General features: G+C 44.7%; 1 protein-coding gene across 1 annotated transcript in view; it reads right to left on the minus strand.

The window, feature by feature from the left end:
- The window catches only part of SLC41A2 (solute carrier family 41 member 2), a 397,409-nt gene that overhangs the window by 44,936 nt on the left and 333,643 nt on the right, over nt 1-18,830 (minus strand). Inside the window, exons 8-9 of the mRNA XM_078675022.1 lie at nt 13,008-13,087; nt 6,894-7,025 (exon numbers count right to left, since the gene is read on the minus strand). Coding sequence (XP_078531148.1) covers nt 6,894-7,025; nt 13,008-13,087 — 212 coding nt within the window. The remainder of the gene's footprint in view (nt 1-6,893; nt 7,026-13,007; nt 13,088-18,830) is intronic.

Below are 18,830 nucleotides of genomic sequence, written 5' to 3' on the forward strand. Positions count from 1 at the left end.
AATTTAATTCAATTTTGACAAGTCTTAACAGAGACATGAAGAACTATATATGCCAGATTGACAGGTTAGTAAAGTAAGTTTTCAAATTGGAAGGCATTATCCATGCAGCCTTGCCAAATAAAGTGCAGATCTGTTTCATGCTCCATCAACTGCCACAATTAGTCCCCATCTTTAATGCTAATTACTGGCAACATTGCCTTCCATTTTGTGATGGAGATGATATTTTTTTGTTAGAGCCGTTTCTTTTTATGAGCAATTTACTGCTGAACATTATCACCACGAATAACAGAATGAAGGAGTCTTTTCAACATTTATCCTTTGTGCAAAACATCTACTAAACAAAAATCATGGGCCCCTGTATTCTAGTTAGCTTACATCACATGTATAGTCAATTTTATGACAAATTCGAGTAGAGAGAGATAAAAATCCATGATTTAGTTCAATGGTGCATCCTTCTATTTATAGATACAAACTTTGCATCTTTTCTCAGTTATAAAAAAAAAAAGATATTTGATAATGAACAAATGCTGTGTAGCGTGGTGTTCACAGCCAGTTGGGAGGAGTGCATTTTATTAATTACATCACATACCACAAGATTTTCTACAACTTTGGTAACAGTGCTTTACTACTTAGGGTATACCACTTCACTAATAATCATTACTAATTTTCAGGTATAAGCCTATAGGTCCTAACAATGTCTGTTATGTGCACATTACCCTAGCAGCATAATACTGACTCATACACTGTATTGCCATACAGAAAAGCTTACAGAAATTGTACATCACCATAATAATAATCATAATAAGATTCAATGCCATGTATCTTCGCTAATTGCTGTAACGCAGTGCTTCTGCACAAACTCCCTTAGAAGCAATTATCACAATCCCAGGCATCTAAGCAGCCATTTCTGGATACTTGTTTGAATAGGCAACCTTATAGCTTAGTTGAAGAACTCATACATAAAAGTAACAGTAAGCACCTGCAGAATATTTATAAACATTCAGATCTTGATAGTTCATTAGTTCACTACAGATATAGCTATATCTGTAGATGACTTCAAGTACTGCTGGTAGCACGTACGGCCTCAGGTTTACTGAAAATATAACTTCAGTGCTGCCCAATTGATGTATCTTAACATACAAAACTGAACTAGTGAAAAGGTTTTGAAGATATTAAATGCCTGTGAAGATGTTAAATCTCTTTTTATCATATCCCCTAAGCTTGCACAAATTGGGCTATGTCTTTTGATGACCAGATGGGCGATGAACTATTATCTCTCAACCAACACAACCATCTTGTGGGCTCACTGATGATTCAGACAAGAGACCATCTGCTTGCACCTGATCTAATCTGACCTCCTCACCACCAACATAACTCCTGCAACTTGCTCTCAGCAAAGGGAATCTGGAATGGCAATGCCTGCAATCCAAGAAGTCCTAGAATCACATCATATCTTGAACTCTCCTTTGTGCCAGTAACATTCCCGTCTGCTTTATTCCCTCGCCTTCTTGCACAATGTGTATTAAGGTGTCTACAAACTGTGTGTGACACTTAAAAAAAACCAATTACCAAATACATAATTTCACTACTGCACACTATCTGCATTTGATCAGCATTAGGAATGATTCCCCTCAAACATCTGAGGTAGCATCAAAGGGTGAAATGTCAAGAAAAGTTACTGGCTATTTGTATTGGGGTGAAAGTATAAAATGTTGCTACATTCTCCTGCCTCACACATATCACTGAGTCTTGTTGACATATTCTGACAGGGCAGAGGAACAAGGATAGCCAGTATCAATAAACAAACACAAAGGAACATAGATCGCAATTTAAGATCATGTAAGATTATGTTATGTTAAAATGAACTTGTCAAGCGCACTTACACCATAGGTCTCTTGGCGCTGTTCCTACACTAGCATCTGCGAGGATCCAGATTAATCAGTTTGTCCAAAAAGCCAGGTTTTTAAGGCCCTTCTGAATCCCAAGAGACTGTCGCAGTTCCTGACTGGGAGTGGGAATGAGTTCCAAAGCCTGGGGGCCAAATAGGAAAACCTACGACCGCCTAGTCGTTTTAGTTTTATTGATGGGATAGACAAAAGATGAAAATGGGCGGAACGAAGATTGCATGTGGGGACGTGTCTCCTGATTAAGCTGTTAAGAAATTTAGGGCTAGTGCAATGCAAAGCCTTAAAAATTATATATACCGACTTAAACGCAGAACTTTGCGCCATAGGTAGCCAATGTAAGGTGCGCAATAACATCCTGGCAGACTGCCATCTCGGCTACTTGTAAATCAGTCTCGGCGCCTGATTCTGAATTATTTGTAGGCGATTGACCAGGCCTACGGGGAGGCCGGTGTACAGCGAGTTGGAAAAATCAAGGCGTGAGAGCACGAGCGCAATCACCACCTGGATCAAGGCTTGATGAGACAACAGGTAAGCGATCTTTCACATTTTACGTAATTGGAACAGAGAAGAAGAGACCACAGTACCGACATGACCCCTCAGGGAGAGATCAGAATCTATGGTCACTCCAAGACTTTTCACTGATGGGGACGGAACAGGAGGGGGGGCCTAATTCGCTCGGCCAGTAGTGAGGTCCCCAACTACTAAGACTCTTCCCAGGCAGCACCAATTCGGTTTTCCCGGGGTTAAGCTTCAGTTGGTTCTGATCCATCCAACCTTGAATATGCAGCATTGTAGCTTGAAATTCAGCGGCTGCATTTTGGGAATCCAGCTTGAAGACCAACTGAAGATCATCAGCATAATTAAATACTGTGGCATTCCTAGCCTTGAGTGAGTGAATCAAGGGACGGATATACAAATTGAATAGCAATCGGGACAAGGATGAACCCTGAGGAACTCCACATGAGTTAGTCAGGTTAGGAGCCGTATAACTCCCAAGGCGTACCGCCTGGGTTCTACCTGTTAAAAAAGATTTTATCCACCCATGTGCTGTTCCCCGGATCCCCGCTTGTTCGACACGGTGCATTAAGACATTATTATGATGACAAACTCAAAACACCATCTCCAACAACGTATACAGCCAGTCACATCTACAGATCATCTTTATAGGTCAACCATTCCCCGGTATCAACAAATGCATCCACAAACCCACTTCTCACCTGCACCCACATGCACAAGTTACTTACCTTTGGTGACGCTTTGCCTGGTAGATACTGTAGAAAAATGGGGTTTTGTTGCAGAAGTCACTCCATTTTTTGCTTGATATTTGATGCAACTTTGCCTGAAGTGCACCAGGCTCCTACTAAAAAGGTCCTCAGTGCCAACCGGTCATTTGCATGTCCTTAGTAAATGTTACCTCTGTTACCTAGGGCATAGGTACTAAAGAGGGTCCCTCAAAGTTGAAGCATATCTTGTGCCACTCTAAAGGACCCAGCACCAAATACATGCAGGCTGCGTGACCAGGTGCTCTAAAAAGTGAAACCACCACATCTTCCCTTACACTGCATTTAATATTTGTAAGTCACCACTACAGCAGACCATACATCCCTAAGGCAGGGTGCATTATATTACATGTGTGGAAATATCTACATGAGCAGATATGCCCCAGTGCTGGCCTGTTCAGTTACAGCCAGTATAAGTGACCAGGGTAGCCATATTTAAGTGCATGTGCTGGAAACTGGTGAAAACGAGTTCCCCCGCTCCATGATGGCTTCACTGAAACCCAAGGTGTTTGGTATCAAACAGCTCATATTAATAAACCCACACTGATTTCAGTGATGGATTTATTAATACATGCACCCAGAGGGCACACTAGAGGTGCTCCCGGAAAACCTGCGAGCTGCTAGAGTGCTAACGGACTGGTCCTAGCTAGCCTTCAACCACAGATGAGTTCTGACCCCCATGGGTGACTAATGCAAAAAGAAAAATTGATGGACCGAATGAAGAACAAAGTCATACATTCACCCCAGTACAGATATCAGGGCCTAAATCCATTGTTTTTTTGCTCACAATGCCATTCCAGTTTGAACCCAGCCATATGCAAATCAGTCTTGACCCTGAGCCCAATGGGAACAGTCCAGCCCGAACTGCCATGCCAGGTCCTCCCTGGACTGGAAACAAGCATCCAAGGACCGATTTCGGGCTTTCAGCATTTCTCATCAGTCAGGATAGCTTGACTTCAGTGGTATGAAGAGCACATGACCCACGTCTGGGCATACCCGTCCCACTCGGGGTGACAAATGCAAAAAGAACAATTGATGGACAGAATGCAGAACAATGTCATACATTCACCCCAGTACAGAGATCTGGGCCTAAATCCATCGTTGTTTTGCTCACCATGCCATTCCAGCTAGGACCCAGCCATATGCAAATCAGTCTTGACCCTGCGTCCAATGGGAACAGTCAAGCCCAAACTGCCAGGCCAGGTCCTCCCAGGGGTGAGGGCCTTTGCTCTCAGAAGGTCGTGAACAAAGCCTGCTCGGGCAGAGGGTGGTTACAACCCCCTCACAGGATGACCTGCAAATTAGCATTCCAAGGCAAGGAACTTCAAAGAACCCACCACCTTTGGTATGCGAAACTGTCCGGGGCCCATTTGGCACCTTGATAGGTAGAAACATTATTAGTCAGAGAGGCGTGCTCACCTTCAAGCTAGTTCCAACCCTAAGGTGGGATACCTGAAGTGAATATGATAATCAGAAGTCTGCCATCTTTGCAATGGCAAACTTAGGAACTCTGGGACAAAGTTGAGGAAATGGTCATATAGAGGTGTAGTGACCCCATGGGTAAGTAGCACATGATCTACTACCCTACACTCCCATAAGACCCCTAAATCTAGTATTTAGGGGTGCCCCTGGCAACAGGAAAGTAGATACTAACGACCCAAAAGAAGAATAATGACTGAACAGCTGCGTAAAGCAAGAACGATGGAGCAGCAACAGACTTGGTGCCAACCCTGCCTGCCTGTTCGCTTTTGCCCACGATTGTGTCAAGGTCGACTCATCCTGTAAGCTGCTGTGCCTCTAAAAACCTGGTAGGACTACCAACGATTCTGCCAAGTCTCAGGAAATCCCTTGGAGCAGCAGAGCTGCTTCCCTGAACTCTGCAGGTACCAAAGTAAGAACTGTGAGGAATCCGGACTGCGTAAACCAGAAACCAGTCAGCACCACTGCACCCGTCGCTCCAAACCAGAGTTGAAGTGGGCCAAATGCGCCAGCATGGTCCCCCAGTGACAAAATCCACCTTGGGTTTGCCAGGAGGGGGACTCCTCGATGCTGCTCTTTATGCAGCCCCCCCGACCATGAGTGACTCGGCTGTGAAAAACCTGATGCCTTGAGACACCTTTGCATCCATCGCCCCTGGCCCAAATGGAAGTGGAACAAAGGTGTCCCTGAGGTTGTGAGACCTGAGGCCCTCTTGATGGTTCAGCCTGACTGGTTTCACAGTCCAAACCTGCAGCCTCTTTCTGAGCGGACCGATTACCCCTCGACTAATAATGGGCACCCAAAGCAGTTATTCCACAGGGCGGTGTGTCTGCCGAAGTTCAGAACTTCCGTTTTGTCCATGTTGAGTTTAGATGTCAAAGCCACTGCCTATAAAAAGAAGCAATCAAGTCAAGCATACATTTTGTGGGCTGTGAAATAAAATGTGTATTCAGTGTCTTCTGCAGGGAATCTCCCACAGGCATTCAACATTGTCATTTTTCTTTTCTTCCACGTTCTTTAGAAATATCTCCTGGGTAGTACTTGAAGAAGAGTAGGGCACTGAGGTAAATGGAAAAACTTCTCCTGGTCCCTCATAATGTGCTGAAGATGCCTATTTAAGTCTCTCTTGGAGGCTGTGTATTCTGATCCTTTGACTATCCTTCAGGGTCCTTCCAGACATGTTTTCACAATGTTCACACTCTTCAGGATGGTGATCCTCTGGATGTCATACAAAACAGAGGTCATGGGGATCTGATCGGCAATTTCTTGCCTCAGGCATGGCACTTCACAAAAAAATGAAGGCATTCTGACTGGAAAATATTAAAGATTCCAATCAAAAAATAGGTGAAACATTCCTCCTGCCCTAAAGGATGTTGAGTGAGGTGGATTAAATCAGCTGTTAAAGGTTTTCATAAAAAAGGACAAAAAAGCTGAGCTCCGTGCTCCAGGATCCTGTTGTCAGGAGCCGGAAAAATGACCTTGCGCAACGGTCACCAATATGGTATATAAAGTAACAATGGAGGAAGGGTGAGGCCCTTAAAGGCACAGTTCCAGTGTTACTGCTTTACTTGTGCAGCCTACCTGCTAGCTTTATATTCCATTTATTTTTCCTTTTTCGGAATAGTTGTGTAACTGACACTTATCGTCACTTTAGATATAGTGATTATTTTAATCTAATTGCAGACATTTTGTTAATGGAAAATGAATTCCTTCCTTAGGCTGCAAAGTAAATTATTTTTATGTACACATTTGTATACAAAAATAGCTTGTTCACACACACACACACACGCACGCGCACACACGCGCACATATATACACATACAAACTTTTTTTTTTTCCTCTGGGATCTGACACATGGGTGGAACAATTCAGTGCTTATTACTTTGATGAGTAGCCATGAAAGAAAATACTTATTCCTACAATCTCTAATTTTACATTTTTGTACTTGTTGGATTCTTCAAAAGAAGTAAACATTTTTATTTTATTGCATGCAAAGGAGTTTGACATGTTAATGTTTTTCAGGCAGCCTTTTGGAAATTATGGCAGGAGTGCTGCCAGGAACAATGTAGCAACCCTACTTAGTTCATAGCTAAGATGCATACTTTCTCACCTAATATAGTTTCAAATGTGTATATGTGGAGAAACTTTCAAGATACATCAAGGTCACGTAAATAGTAAAATAAGATATGCACTGTCCAATTAATGATTTGAAATAAAGAATGTATACCTGTTCCATAAAATGTTTTACATGGATGGTAGCAACCTTTGGCCTCCTCTGGCAGCTCTCCTGGAATATTATGTAAATGGAGATAAGTAGAAATCCTACTGGCTTGAATAGCAACTAGATTTCCACCAATACCTGAAAGACATGTGAAGTTTTGCTTAGAGGATACTTACAAAAACACTTTGCATATGGGGAGCATTAGTTTCTCTAGTTTCACTTATTACAGATTTCTTTTTTTTAAATCTAAAAGTACATTTTATGCAGGGAGTTTTGGTTTCTCTAATTTCACTTACTGTACCCAAAAGGAAAATACTGGAGGCTAAAAGGACTGGATTGCAGCAGAGTTTGTTAGATTTTATCCTGAGTTATAAAGTTCCTAGTGTGGTAAGATCCAAAGGGAGATTCAGGAGTTACCCCACAGCATTAGAGAGAAAAGGCACAAGAGTTAGCTAAAGACATTAGTGCAGTAGACATAATTCGGCAATAAGGGAAGAGAAGCAAAGAAATGCATCTGGAACTAGTGGTATACCTGTAGAACTCAATAAGTGAATGGCCGCTACAATGGCACCACACATGTACAGGATGTTCTACGAAGCAAGAGAGTACAGGGGTATCACCTACAGATCAACCTAAAGCTGCAATATTAATGACTGAAAGAGGGAAAGTCACCAACTGAGTGTGCCTCCTATAGGCCCATTTTGCTACTTAACATGTTGAGCAAAGTATTTGCCAAAATTCTAGCCACTCATCTCAGGGTGATCACAGACTTTGTACACCTGGATGAATTAGGGTTCCTGTCCCACAGGGAAATGACACTGAATACAAGATGCCTGATTGGTTGTATAGAAAACGTGGAAGAAGTATTCGAACCGGCAGCTGTCATGTCCTTGGACACGGCCAAGGCATTTGACATCTTGGAGTGGTCCTATATTTGGGGGGTGTTAGAGAGGATGGCTATCTGCTCCAACTACATCAAATTGATAAAGCTGTTATTCCATTAGCTGCAGGCCAGAGTTTGAGTCAATGGGGTCTGGTCAGACCTGTTTCTACTCCAAAGAGACCAGGCTGGGCTTCCCACTCTCTCCTATACATTTCACCCAGGCATTGGCACGCCTCGCCAGCTGGGTTAAAAAGGACCCATTGGTTCATGGCTTGGGAGAAGGGTGGATGAGTGTATATCACTGTATGCAGATGATATCCTCCTCTACATGGTGAAACCTGACAAAACAATCCCTAGAATCCTGCACACCTTTTAACTGGCTGACAACTACTCAGGATACAGAATTAACCGGGGGAAATGCCTGTTGTATCTACTTACTAAATAGACTAGTCATTCTGTGCAATTCGATAAGATTGTGATATAAAAAAGGGCTTTAAATATCTTGGCACATATATATTGCAAAGGACCCAGAACAGTTTTTGAAATCACATTTATATTGGTATTAGAACAGTTTAAAAGGTATGTAAAACACTGGAGATGACCCCCCTCCCCGACCCACCCCTCCCCTGGGCGCTATATGGTCATGCAGCTCTGTACAAGATGATTAACCTCCATAAATTGTTGTAAGTACTCCAGAACACCCATCCAAGATCCGGCAGAAGTATTTTTGCAGGGTGGAGGCTGAGCTTTGGCTCCTCCTATGGAGTATGGGGGCAAGGATTGACCTAGCCAAACTTATGAGGTGAGTCCATGCAGGGGTATTGCACTCCCAGATATCTCAAAGCATTATTGGGCCTCACAACTTATTATGATCAATATGTGTCAGTTTACCCTCAGGAGCAGCTATCATGGAGAGCTTAAAGCGGGGGGCAATGGAGAAGAGAGGATATCCGGGGGCCCTGTACAGCTCGAAGTCTGCGAGTTCACTTCCAAGCCACGCAAGAGTAGTGGTAGACACCTGGAGGGCGGCCACTTAATATCTGGATTGGGATGGGAGACTAACACCCGGAGGAGCCCCACTCTGGGACTGTGACGCCTCCGCAGAGGTGAGAGGACTCTCACTGACTTCATTAGGAGGCACAACGTTTGAATCAATAACCTGGGGGATGGGTGGAGAGAAAGGGCCATGATGCCATGTGTGATTCTACAAGCGGAATATGAGCTAGAGAACAGATGACTTTTAATACCTCCAGATTTGACACACACAACAAACACATATACAAGAACCCACAGAGATTGACAAATCCTCACCACTAGAGGATAGGTTGCTCAGCGAGCCTCTACTCACACAGGCAATTTCTGTCACATACAGAAAAAATATTTACAACTTCACTGACCCACAAACCCAACTAAAAGCAGCCTGGGAGGACGATCTTGGTGAGCTCGATGAGGAGATATGCGGGGAAGCACTGATTTCTGCAGATTATTGCGATCCCAGCAGGGTTCAGGCTTGTGCAGCTCCACATAATACATAGGTCCTACTATACAAGAGACATCCAATTTAAAATGGGGCAAGCGATGTTAGACATATGCCTAGGGGCCAGCGGTCAGAGAGGCACCTTTTCCCACCAGCTCTTGGAGTGCCCCGCTCTGGAACCCTTTGTATGGGGGAGACTATGCATGCCTGAGACAGGTCATGGGTCAACAAGTGCCAGACATGTCTGGGGCCACTATGTTGGACATCTTGGGGGTGGGAGGACCTTCAAAATACCAAAAATTGCATATCGCCCTTGGCTTGATGACAGCAAAAAAGAAACATTTCTAGCCAGGGGGATAAGTTGCATAAGTGTAAACAGGACATAGATTAGTGTATGTTAACTGAAAGGCAAGCCTATGAAGGCATTGGCTGCCCTAGACAATGGACTGAAATATGGGACGACTATGAGGTACAATGTGGATGTAATGTAAATAGACAATAGAGACAGAACATGTGGTGTACAGCCCTTTTATGTCAAATATTTCCTTGTCACGAGCAGTGGATCCTGTGATAAAGCCATATGATGTTGTTTTACCGAAAATGGAAACTTAATACATTGTTTAATTTTTTTTTAAGGATATAAATGAAATGGGTTCAGCTGTCAAAATGTCAGTGCCTTTGAAATTCCACTAGGACTAGACTTTAATCACTCACATGTTAGGTCTGCACACGTAAAAGGCCAGTAGGAATGGGTCTCATTATGTGGCCAAGAGCAAAGTGGCATAGTCTGTAACATTAACTGCGTTTCATAGGCCTCTCTGCTAACATCAGAAAAGATGCTTGTGTTGTAGCATGTATCTCTAAGAAGCTCTGTGTGAGAGGGACTGGGCGGGACTCTGGGAGGAGTATGTGCTTGCACTGGAGGCTCTCCAATGTGACAGCTATATATGGCTCCATATATGTGGGCCTACATTTGTGAGACTGCTTGTGTCAGAGGATCACTGTGTGACAGCAGATAAACCCCAACTGTGAATATCCTGTCCACTTCACTAATTCAAGAAAACTGTCCTATCATAAGGACCCAATCACCTCAACAACAGCCCCAGCATTCGAAATAAAATTCTCATCACCCACTTATATCATTCCAACTAAGACCAGCCTATTGGTTAACTACACCTCCATTTTTTCCTCAAACATTAACCTCATCAGATACCCTGAGCACACTCCATACATCCTCCTCACACATTTACTCTCCACCTAAAACTTGGTTACTTTACCTACTTTGCCTCGTTCCCTCCTTTACCCCTCCAAGTGCATCCCCATACTCCAACGTGACAACCCTTCCTGTGCCTCCTCAATCTTCATTAACTAAAGCATCAAGTCCTAGCAAAAGTATGGAACATTTCGTTCTCTCCCTCTTTGTCACTAATCCCTCAAGCTTTTACATTTTATTAAATAATTCCACTGCTCAAGAAATATACAACCCTACACTCACTGATATATTCCTGTTTCACAACTCCCTTTCTTCTCTAAAACACTTGCATGCCTGTTTGTTTAAGTTACTCACCCTAACCTTATCAACCCATTACCTATCTATCCCTCTCTGATCTCCATTTGGCCAAATCCACTCCAGGGATTTTTCACTACAATCAAATGTACTTTCTAGTCTCTTCATTTTCTTGTAAACAACAATTTTCAGCTGACCAACAACCATAAGACAATGGATGGTCCTATGCTTCCTGTACCTAAAATGCTTCTCGACTGGAATAACATATTACCCAGCATCACCTTTACCTATCCCTCGGACTTCCTCCATCTCTTTTCCTCAGGTATGCTTTCCCCACTCTCACTGACTCTCGTAGCAATCTTGATACTGAATTCAACTAAAAAATAAGGCCAGTGTTTTTATCACCTTCACTGACACAAATTTGCAACTCTAGAACATCAAAAAACTCACCTGTATCTTCCTTTCAGTCTTTATCTCTGGGGGACATCCTGCAGTACTCACTCTACTGTCTTGATTTTGCCACTCTCACAATGTTCAACTTCTTGGACCCACGTTTCCACATCCACCAAGTTTGCTGGCCATTGGCCAAACAATGGGCACTCTAAACACTTCTGTTGCTAGCCTTCAAGACCATACTGGGCACCTCACTTCCTATTTCTCAGGGAACCTCTCTTGCTAAATTACTACATAAGCACTGCATACTGTAAACCTCAGCCACATCTCCGCCCAGAAGCATGATCCCTAATTTGCTCACCGTTTTCAGTGATCGTGATCCTGAAGCATTTGAGTCTTGGTTCAAGTCCTTCCTCAAGGTCCACCTCTTCCATCTTTGGGACATGCACAGCTTAAGCTCTAGTCTATGACCACCCTTCACCTCACCATGTCTCCTAACCTCGGTAAATTGTTTATTCATGTGCATATATAAATTCAATAAATATTTTAGGTTTTGTACCACTCCGCACCAATTACCTACACCGGATACATTAGATACCACTATGCTGCAGCTGTTCTTATGCTCTGCTGTAATACTATGCACTGTGTGTTCCTGGTCAAAAAGATTTGTTTAATCAACACAAATGTAAACTTTGCGTAAAGACAGACTACATAAATGTATTGCATAGATTCAGGAATCCATGTTAGTTGTTTTGTCTGTCTATGCCTCCTAGGTTCCATCAATGGAGTAACCTTCAAAGAACATACTGTTTTCACCTCTCATTATGTTACTAACAATTGGCCACTACTTACGTACCAACTTTGATGCTAAGAAATACACTTTTGTTCAAAATTTACTTGTGTGAGTTAATACATTCAAAAAAATATATAAAATATTATTTTCAACCTGTTACTCCTCATTTGCCTACATATCTGGTAGAACACAGTCAAACATGAGCAATATGACTCTCAGCAGGGCAGCAGGATGAATAGTCAAGGGCAGGATTTTATCATTAGATGCATGTACTTAATATCTGCACATTTTTAAACTACCTTGGCAATCCATCCCTTGGAGTAAGTTTGGTATAATGTGCATAAGGAATAAGGATAGTACTGACCCATTTATGGGCTAAGTGGATGTGCTCTGAAATGTTTAGTGTGAGTGCTGAGAGAATATAATGATGCATGGATGTAGAGAGTGAGAGAGAGCGAGTGTGTGTGTGTATGTGTATGCAAATAAGGAGAAACTTAGGCAGGTAATTACGCATCGAGAGAGCATGGAACTTTCAAAGAAGCTATGAATCTGTGGCTGTAAATAAGGGTCTAACATGGGAGAAAGATATTTTCTCCTACATAAGGGGCTCCAGACTCATCTATATGAAGACCCTGTCACCCTGTCAACAACAGTTAGTAAGAAGTCCAGAGTACAGAAGGTAATGTACATCATACTTGCTTCTACTTCTGTGCACATAAGCTCAGGGGCTGCGTCAATCACTGGCATCAGCAGGGACAGCTGCCCTTCACAACCCATCCATATTTTGTAGTAAGCACGTTAAACACAAATGTAACACATATGTATCTCAAGCGCTATCATTGCTGTCACTTGCCTGGCTCAAGAACTAACTTGAAAGGTTCAAATATGAGATAATCAGCAATGATAGAACATTTTCCTTTTGATAATTTCACAGTTTAAAAAACTATTACAGAAATGTACCTACATTTATATTGGGGAAGTAAAAAAAAAAAAAAAGGAGGTATCATGCTCCATGTATGGAAGTTTAAAAGACCGCTTGTGAATTGAACCGATTTACGATCACTCACCGTTGATGACTGGAGTGTAAACAACAATGCCAACCAAGTTAGGATCCGATACCGTAGTGTCTAATATAAGGCCACCAATGCTACAAAATAAAATGAAATTCGATATTTAACAGATAATTACATCAAGCTCGCAAACATTTATTTCATTGTAACAATGATTTTTACAAAAGTGTTTCATTGTTTCTGAGACAATACACCCGCCACCTCCCTCCCCCCAACCCCCTGCATAGCTATGGTTTTCGGCAAACGTCAGAGAAAATCTTAGTACAGCTTAGAAGTTCTTTTTGTTTTAATGTCCATGCCTATATTACACAGGTAGTGCAACTCTGCTCCTCAGAGCATTGAAGATGTTAGTGCTCAATGCAGTGCTCTCATACCACCTTCATGTCTTGTCCATCACATTAGAGAAAACCATGGGGCAGACCTGAAATCTGTCACCTGAACAATTTATTGCATATTCTATTAAATAAAGATAATATTTCAGAAGCATGTGCTATACACTGCCATTTGAGTGCCCTCTACCATTGCCCAACTTTGCGGCGTCTGTGTTCCCTCAGGACCAATAACTCTTTACAATGAAATTAGGAGCACGTTGTCAGTCAAACGTTTCATATTTTTTAACTGGAATCTGGCAAATGCCCAAACAACATCTCAAAATATTCAAAATCAAGAGAGAGATACAGCTACAAGGAACAAGGAACTTTTTCATCTGATAACGACTTCTAGCCGTAGGTTCCTTACCTCAGATTAGATACTCAAGCAATACCTCTGCAGAGGTGGGTCTGTGAAACAATTTCATACCAAAACCTCCTGCAGAACTGAATGAGCAAAGTGCCCGTCCCGACTGACCTGACTTTCCAGTCTATAGTGTTTTGTGAACCTGTGTAGAGAGGCCCACGTTGCTGCCTGGCAGATGTCCAGGACAGAGACTCCAAGTGCCTATGCAATGGTCGCAGCCTTGGATCTAGTGGACTGAGCTTGCAAGCCTTCTCCTCTTGGCCAATGCGTAGCATATTTTAATGCAGGGGACAATACATCGGGAGAGGGTCCAGTTCTGCCCAGCCATCCACCCTGAACTCTTTTGTGTGGTCAAGGTAGAACAGCAATGCTCATTTTGGGTCCAGACAGTGAAAACGCTCCTCTTCCTTGGAGGGATATGGCAAGAGCATAAAAAGTAGGCACGGTGATGGACTGGCCTACATGAAAAGGAGTGACAACTTTCAGCAGAAAGGAAGCTCTAGTGTAAAGAACCAACTTGTATGGGTAGATGGTCGGAGTCCTGGAAGTCAACGCCTGCAGCTCCCTGACTTTCCAGGCAGGTGTTATTGCCACCAAGAATGCGGTCTTCATGGTAAGGAACCTGAGAGGACAATTGTGCAATTGCTGGATTAAGGTCCCACTGAGGCATGATGAATGTGAAAACATGTTACAAACATTTCAATAACCTATTTATAACAGGGTATTTGAAGAGGGGTGGATAGCTGATCAGGCAACCGCAGGAAGGCTAAGATGGCAGAAATATAGCCCTTTAGGGTGCAGAAAGCAGAGCCCTGCTGGGCAAGAGAAAGGATAAAGAGAAGGACTTGTTTCTCTGCACACCATGCCACAAACCTGCCCCAACAGCAGGCATATACAGTCTTGGTGGAGGGACAACTGGCTGGCAAGATAACAGTATAGATTTTGGGCGGGAGTTTGAAAGCTGCCAACTGTCACCGCTTAATCCCCACGCATGAAGGTGGAGCATTGTCTGGTACAGGTGGCGAACCCTCCCCTATTGCTGCAAGAGAAGTTCCTCCCGAAACACAGCCTGAATAAATGACCGATGAACAGCTGGGGATACCAAACTCGTGGAGCACAGTCCAGAGCCACAAGGATGACTTGGACCCGGTTGTTTCTAATCTTTCCGAAAACTCTGGGCAGAAGTTGTATGGGTAGGAAGGCGTAGAGGAGGCCTGAGCTGCACTCAAGATGAAAAATGTCTCTGAGCGATAGCCACTTTGGAAACCTCTGACATTGTGCATTCTTGCTGGTGACAAACACATCTAACAAAGCCTCTCCCCACTGCTTAGAGAGACTTTGCATCACCTCTGGATGAAGACACCACTCGTGATCCGATAGACATCTTCGGCTGAGTTAATCCACCTTGGCATTCAGAGGGCCCGCCAGGTGTTAAACCACCACGGAAATGCCCTGAAGTTCCAGCCATATCCAGAGACACAGGGCTTCTAGGCAAGAGGGTCCACGACCTCACGCAACCTGTTTGTTGTGGTACCATATAGCCATGGTGCTGTCTGTGAACACCTGCACTTGCCTTCCCTTGATGGACACCAATAGGTTGATGTGGAGTCCGAATTCTGCCGGAAACCAGAGGCATCTGATCTCCACTTCTCCCAGATGGCCACCCCATCCCAGGAGTGACATCTGTCATCACTGTAAGATCTGGTAGGGCAAGGAAAAGGAGTCTGCCTTTCCCAATTGACCCCATTTCGTTAACCACCACTGATCTTTTGCAGTTTCCTCAGAGGTCTGGACAATGTCGAAGAGATTCCCCTGATGCGGCACCCACTGGAACTTCAGGTCCCACTGCTTAGCCTGCATATGCCAGTGGGCATGTGTTACAAGCCATGCGGCCCAGCAGCCACAGAGTCATTCTCACCGATATCCAGGTTAGAGGCTGAAACATTGGTATCATAGCCTGAATATCCTGGACTAACTGTTCGGGAGAAACGGCCTGACACTGCCCTGTGTCCAAAACGGCTCCAAAGAAAGGGCGCATCTGAGAGAGAGTAAGGTGTGACTTCGGCATGTTGATAGTGAACCCCAGCGATTTCCCCCCAGAACGTCTGTGAGGGATTCATTAAATGAGGGAGGCAGTTCTGTAGGGGTCACTCCCAATTGAAGCACCTCCGTTCAGACATTGGTTGGGACTGCCACGAAGGGTAGGCTAATGTCCAGGGCCTCAGCCACCCTTCTCACTACTACAGCAAAAGACCCCTCTGTAGCCACAGTTGGTTGAGAGAGCATGCCAGTATCTGTAGAGGTGTTCAGTCTGCTGGTGTCTGACAATTCCTCACACCAGTCCATGTTTGGGTCTAAGGGCTGGTATTCTTCAGGATCCAGCGAACCCTCCAAATCCTCCCCACGTCCCAGCCCATGAGAATAGGGCTCGGGCTCTGGCCCGGAAGGCATGGCTCCAGTCAGCGCCAGAGTCGGCATCAGACAACGCCCTGCAGGCTCTGTGTCAGAGTCGGGGATGAGAATGGGGCCGGCGCTGGAAGTGTCTGTTTCGGTACCGGCACTTGGGAAGGTCTAAGTGGTACGACCGGCTCTGGTCCGGATCTATGCGTGGATCCAAGGCGCCTAACTGGAGCCAGGGGCAGAGCCGCCAGCAGAGATCCAGTGGCGGCCCACAAACCTGCGAAGCCCAAAGGCGCGACAGTGGGAACAATCCACACAAATATGAGTTGAATGGCCTCATAGAACTCAAGGAGTTTGGCGGGGTTCGCTTTGGTTTCCAAAAATTTGGTGAGGTGCAAAGCCAGCCCAGGTGCAGGGTCAACCGCGGAGCCAGGCCTTGAAGGACGATGCTCCCTCATCTTGTAGGATGACTTTGATGGACAGGGCGAAGATTTCTTACTCTTCTTGAGGTTGTGGGACTTACCCGACGACTTTGAGTGGGACAAGGATCTTGGGCTCAGCGATCAATCCTGGGACCTTCCTCTCGACTGGGATCGAGACCCTTGGCGGCATCGCACATCAGCAGGCAAGGAGCTTGAGGGAGCACTCCCTCAAGGACTTGGGGTGCAGGGTGCGGGAGTCATCACAGGTCTTCATGCTGTGGTCATGCTCAAGGCACTAGAGGCAAACATGATGCTGGTCTGTCACCCAACATCTGCTGTTGGCAGGTGCCGGAGGGGTTGAAGCTGGCCTTCCAGTGGACGTCCTGCCCCACCAGGAGAAAAATCTCTCAAAATTTTACTGGGACTAGCCCTCTCCGAATCTGCGCTGACTTGGCACGGAAAGAGAACAGACTACAGGGGTTGGTGCCTATATAGGCGTCACTTCTGGCGCGGAGAACGTCGACGACACCATGCAGAGGAGAACACCCCCACCTACTGACACGCAGGGGTACTGTTCATGAAAATTTTCCGGATCCAGTTTGACACCTGGGGATAATTCTGAGGTAAGGAATCTGTGGTTAGAAGTCTCTATCAGGTGCACATTACATGTCTAGGAATAACACCAAAATGTTATAAAATAAAAAAAATAGGGCGTAGCAAAAAGACAGGGAAGAACAAAGGTAAGGAAGAAGACATACTTGGTCCATGCTCCAGGGAAGAGCTAGCATAAGAAATGAAGGGAAACTTATAGGGCATAAGCAATGCAATGGTTGCAAATGAGTGTGACAACGAAAACAACTAAGGCTATACCGTAGGTGAGTTGTAAGCCCACTGAATAGCAAACAATATGTCTTGCAGCACAGTGCATTCGCTGCGTAAGCAAGACCTGGAAACCTCCCCATCTAAAGGCAAAGGATTTACGCACATCTGTCCTCCTGCTGATCCCTGCCTCTAACCACACCAAGGCCAAGAAAAAAAGCCCCTGCAACATTTACCACCTGCTGCAAGCAGGTGGTAAATGTTAATGGATTTTGGTCCGCCATGTCTCCCAGAAGGGAGCAAACATGTAGAGTTAAACGCGGAATGTTATTCACAATTCTAAGAGGGTGTGAGGGGGCTGTATGATTTAATCTCACCCAGTATCGCCCCACTGAGATAAAAGAGAACTCATAATGAGAGCCATAAAGTTTAGCACATAATGGACAATACAATGAGTCATACATTTTGAGAATGACGTATATTACAAAGCTTAAAAGACACACACTTTTCCAACCACCGTTTAGGGCACTGGCGTGTTGGTCCGCCATAGAATGAAAAATGTGATGTCATTAAAATACTTCAGAATGCAGCAAATTTGAAACGAAGTCTATTTAGACAATCCTTCCCAGAGCCACACTGGTGAACCTTAAAATACATTGGAGGAGTAATACATTGACCAAAGTGAAGAAGCACCTTCTTGACTGCACCCTGAATAACGAGTACAACAGTCCCCAAAACGATGCTGCTTTCTCGGGAAAGCTCACTGCAGGAGGGGATGGGACATTCAGCTCCAAAATGTCAATGCAAGCGCCTTTCTTTGTAACTTTAGACACTCATTGCGCAGGGCGGGTTCTAGGATTCATCGGGCCCTTGGGAAGAAAGGGAATGTGCGAGACCTCTCTTAATTGCATAACCATGACACATTCAGGGCTGTTTGCATCTCAATAGATGCTTCTAAAGCTGCAGCCACCTACAAGCACCTCTTAACAGCTCATCTAAGGCTGAATGTGTGAGGGTTGCTTATCTCCAGAGAGGGTTAATACTGCCATGGAGCTAAAAAGCCGGGCAATAGTCCTCCCGCTGTGCCTCTGTTTGGGTGGGGGGTGGAGACCTAATTGTCAGACAAACCTGAGGAATGTGTCTTCTTGCAACTGGGACCGGGGGCACCTCTCCCCTCGGGTTCCCCTTGCTACACCATAGCAGTGAGGCCAGGGGAGGTAGGGCGACCAGGCGTCCCAGATTTGCCAGTACGGTCCCCGTTTTTCACCAGCTGTCCTGGCGGATTTTGGATTTACATTTCTGGTCACCCTGCAGGAGAGGTGCCTTCTTAAAGTGGCACATTTGCAAGGTGGCACCTTTCATGCTGTGGACTGACTGTACATTGGTGCTGGGCCCCAAGTGAGAGGGCTGACTGCTGGGCCCTGGGCAGCGTCCCGACACTGCC

The sequence above is a fragment of the Lissotriton helveticus genome, chromosome 1_1 (assembly GCF_964261635.1).
Source record: "Lissotriton helveticus chromosome 1_1, aLisHel1.1, whole genome shotgun sequence".
Lineage (NCBI taxonomy): Eukaryota > Metazoa > Chordata > Amphibia > Caudata > Salamandridae > Lissotriton > Lissotriton helveticus.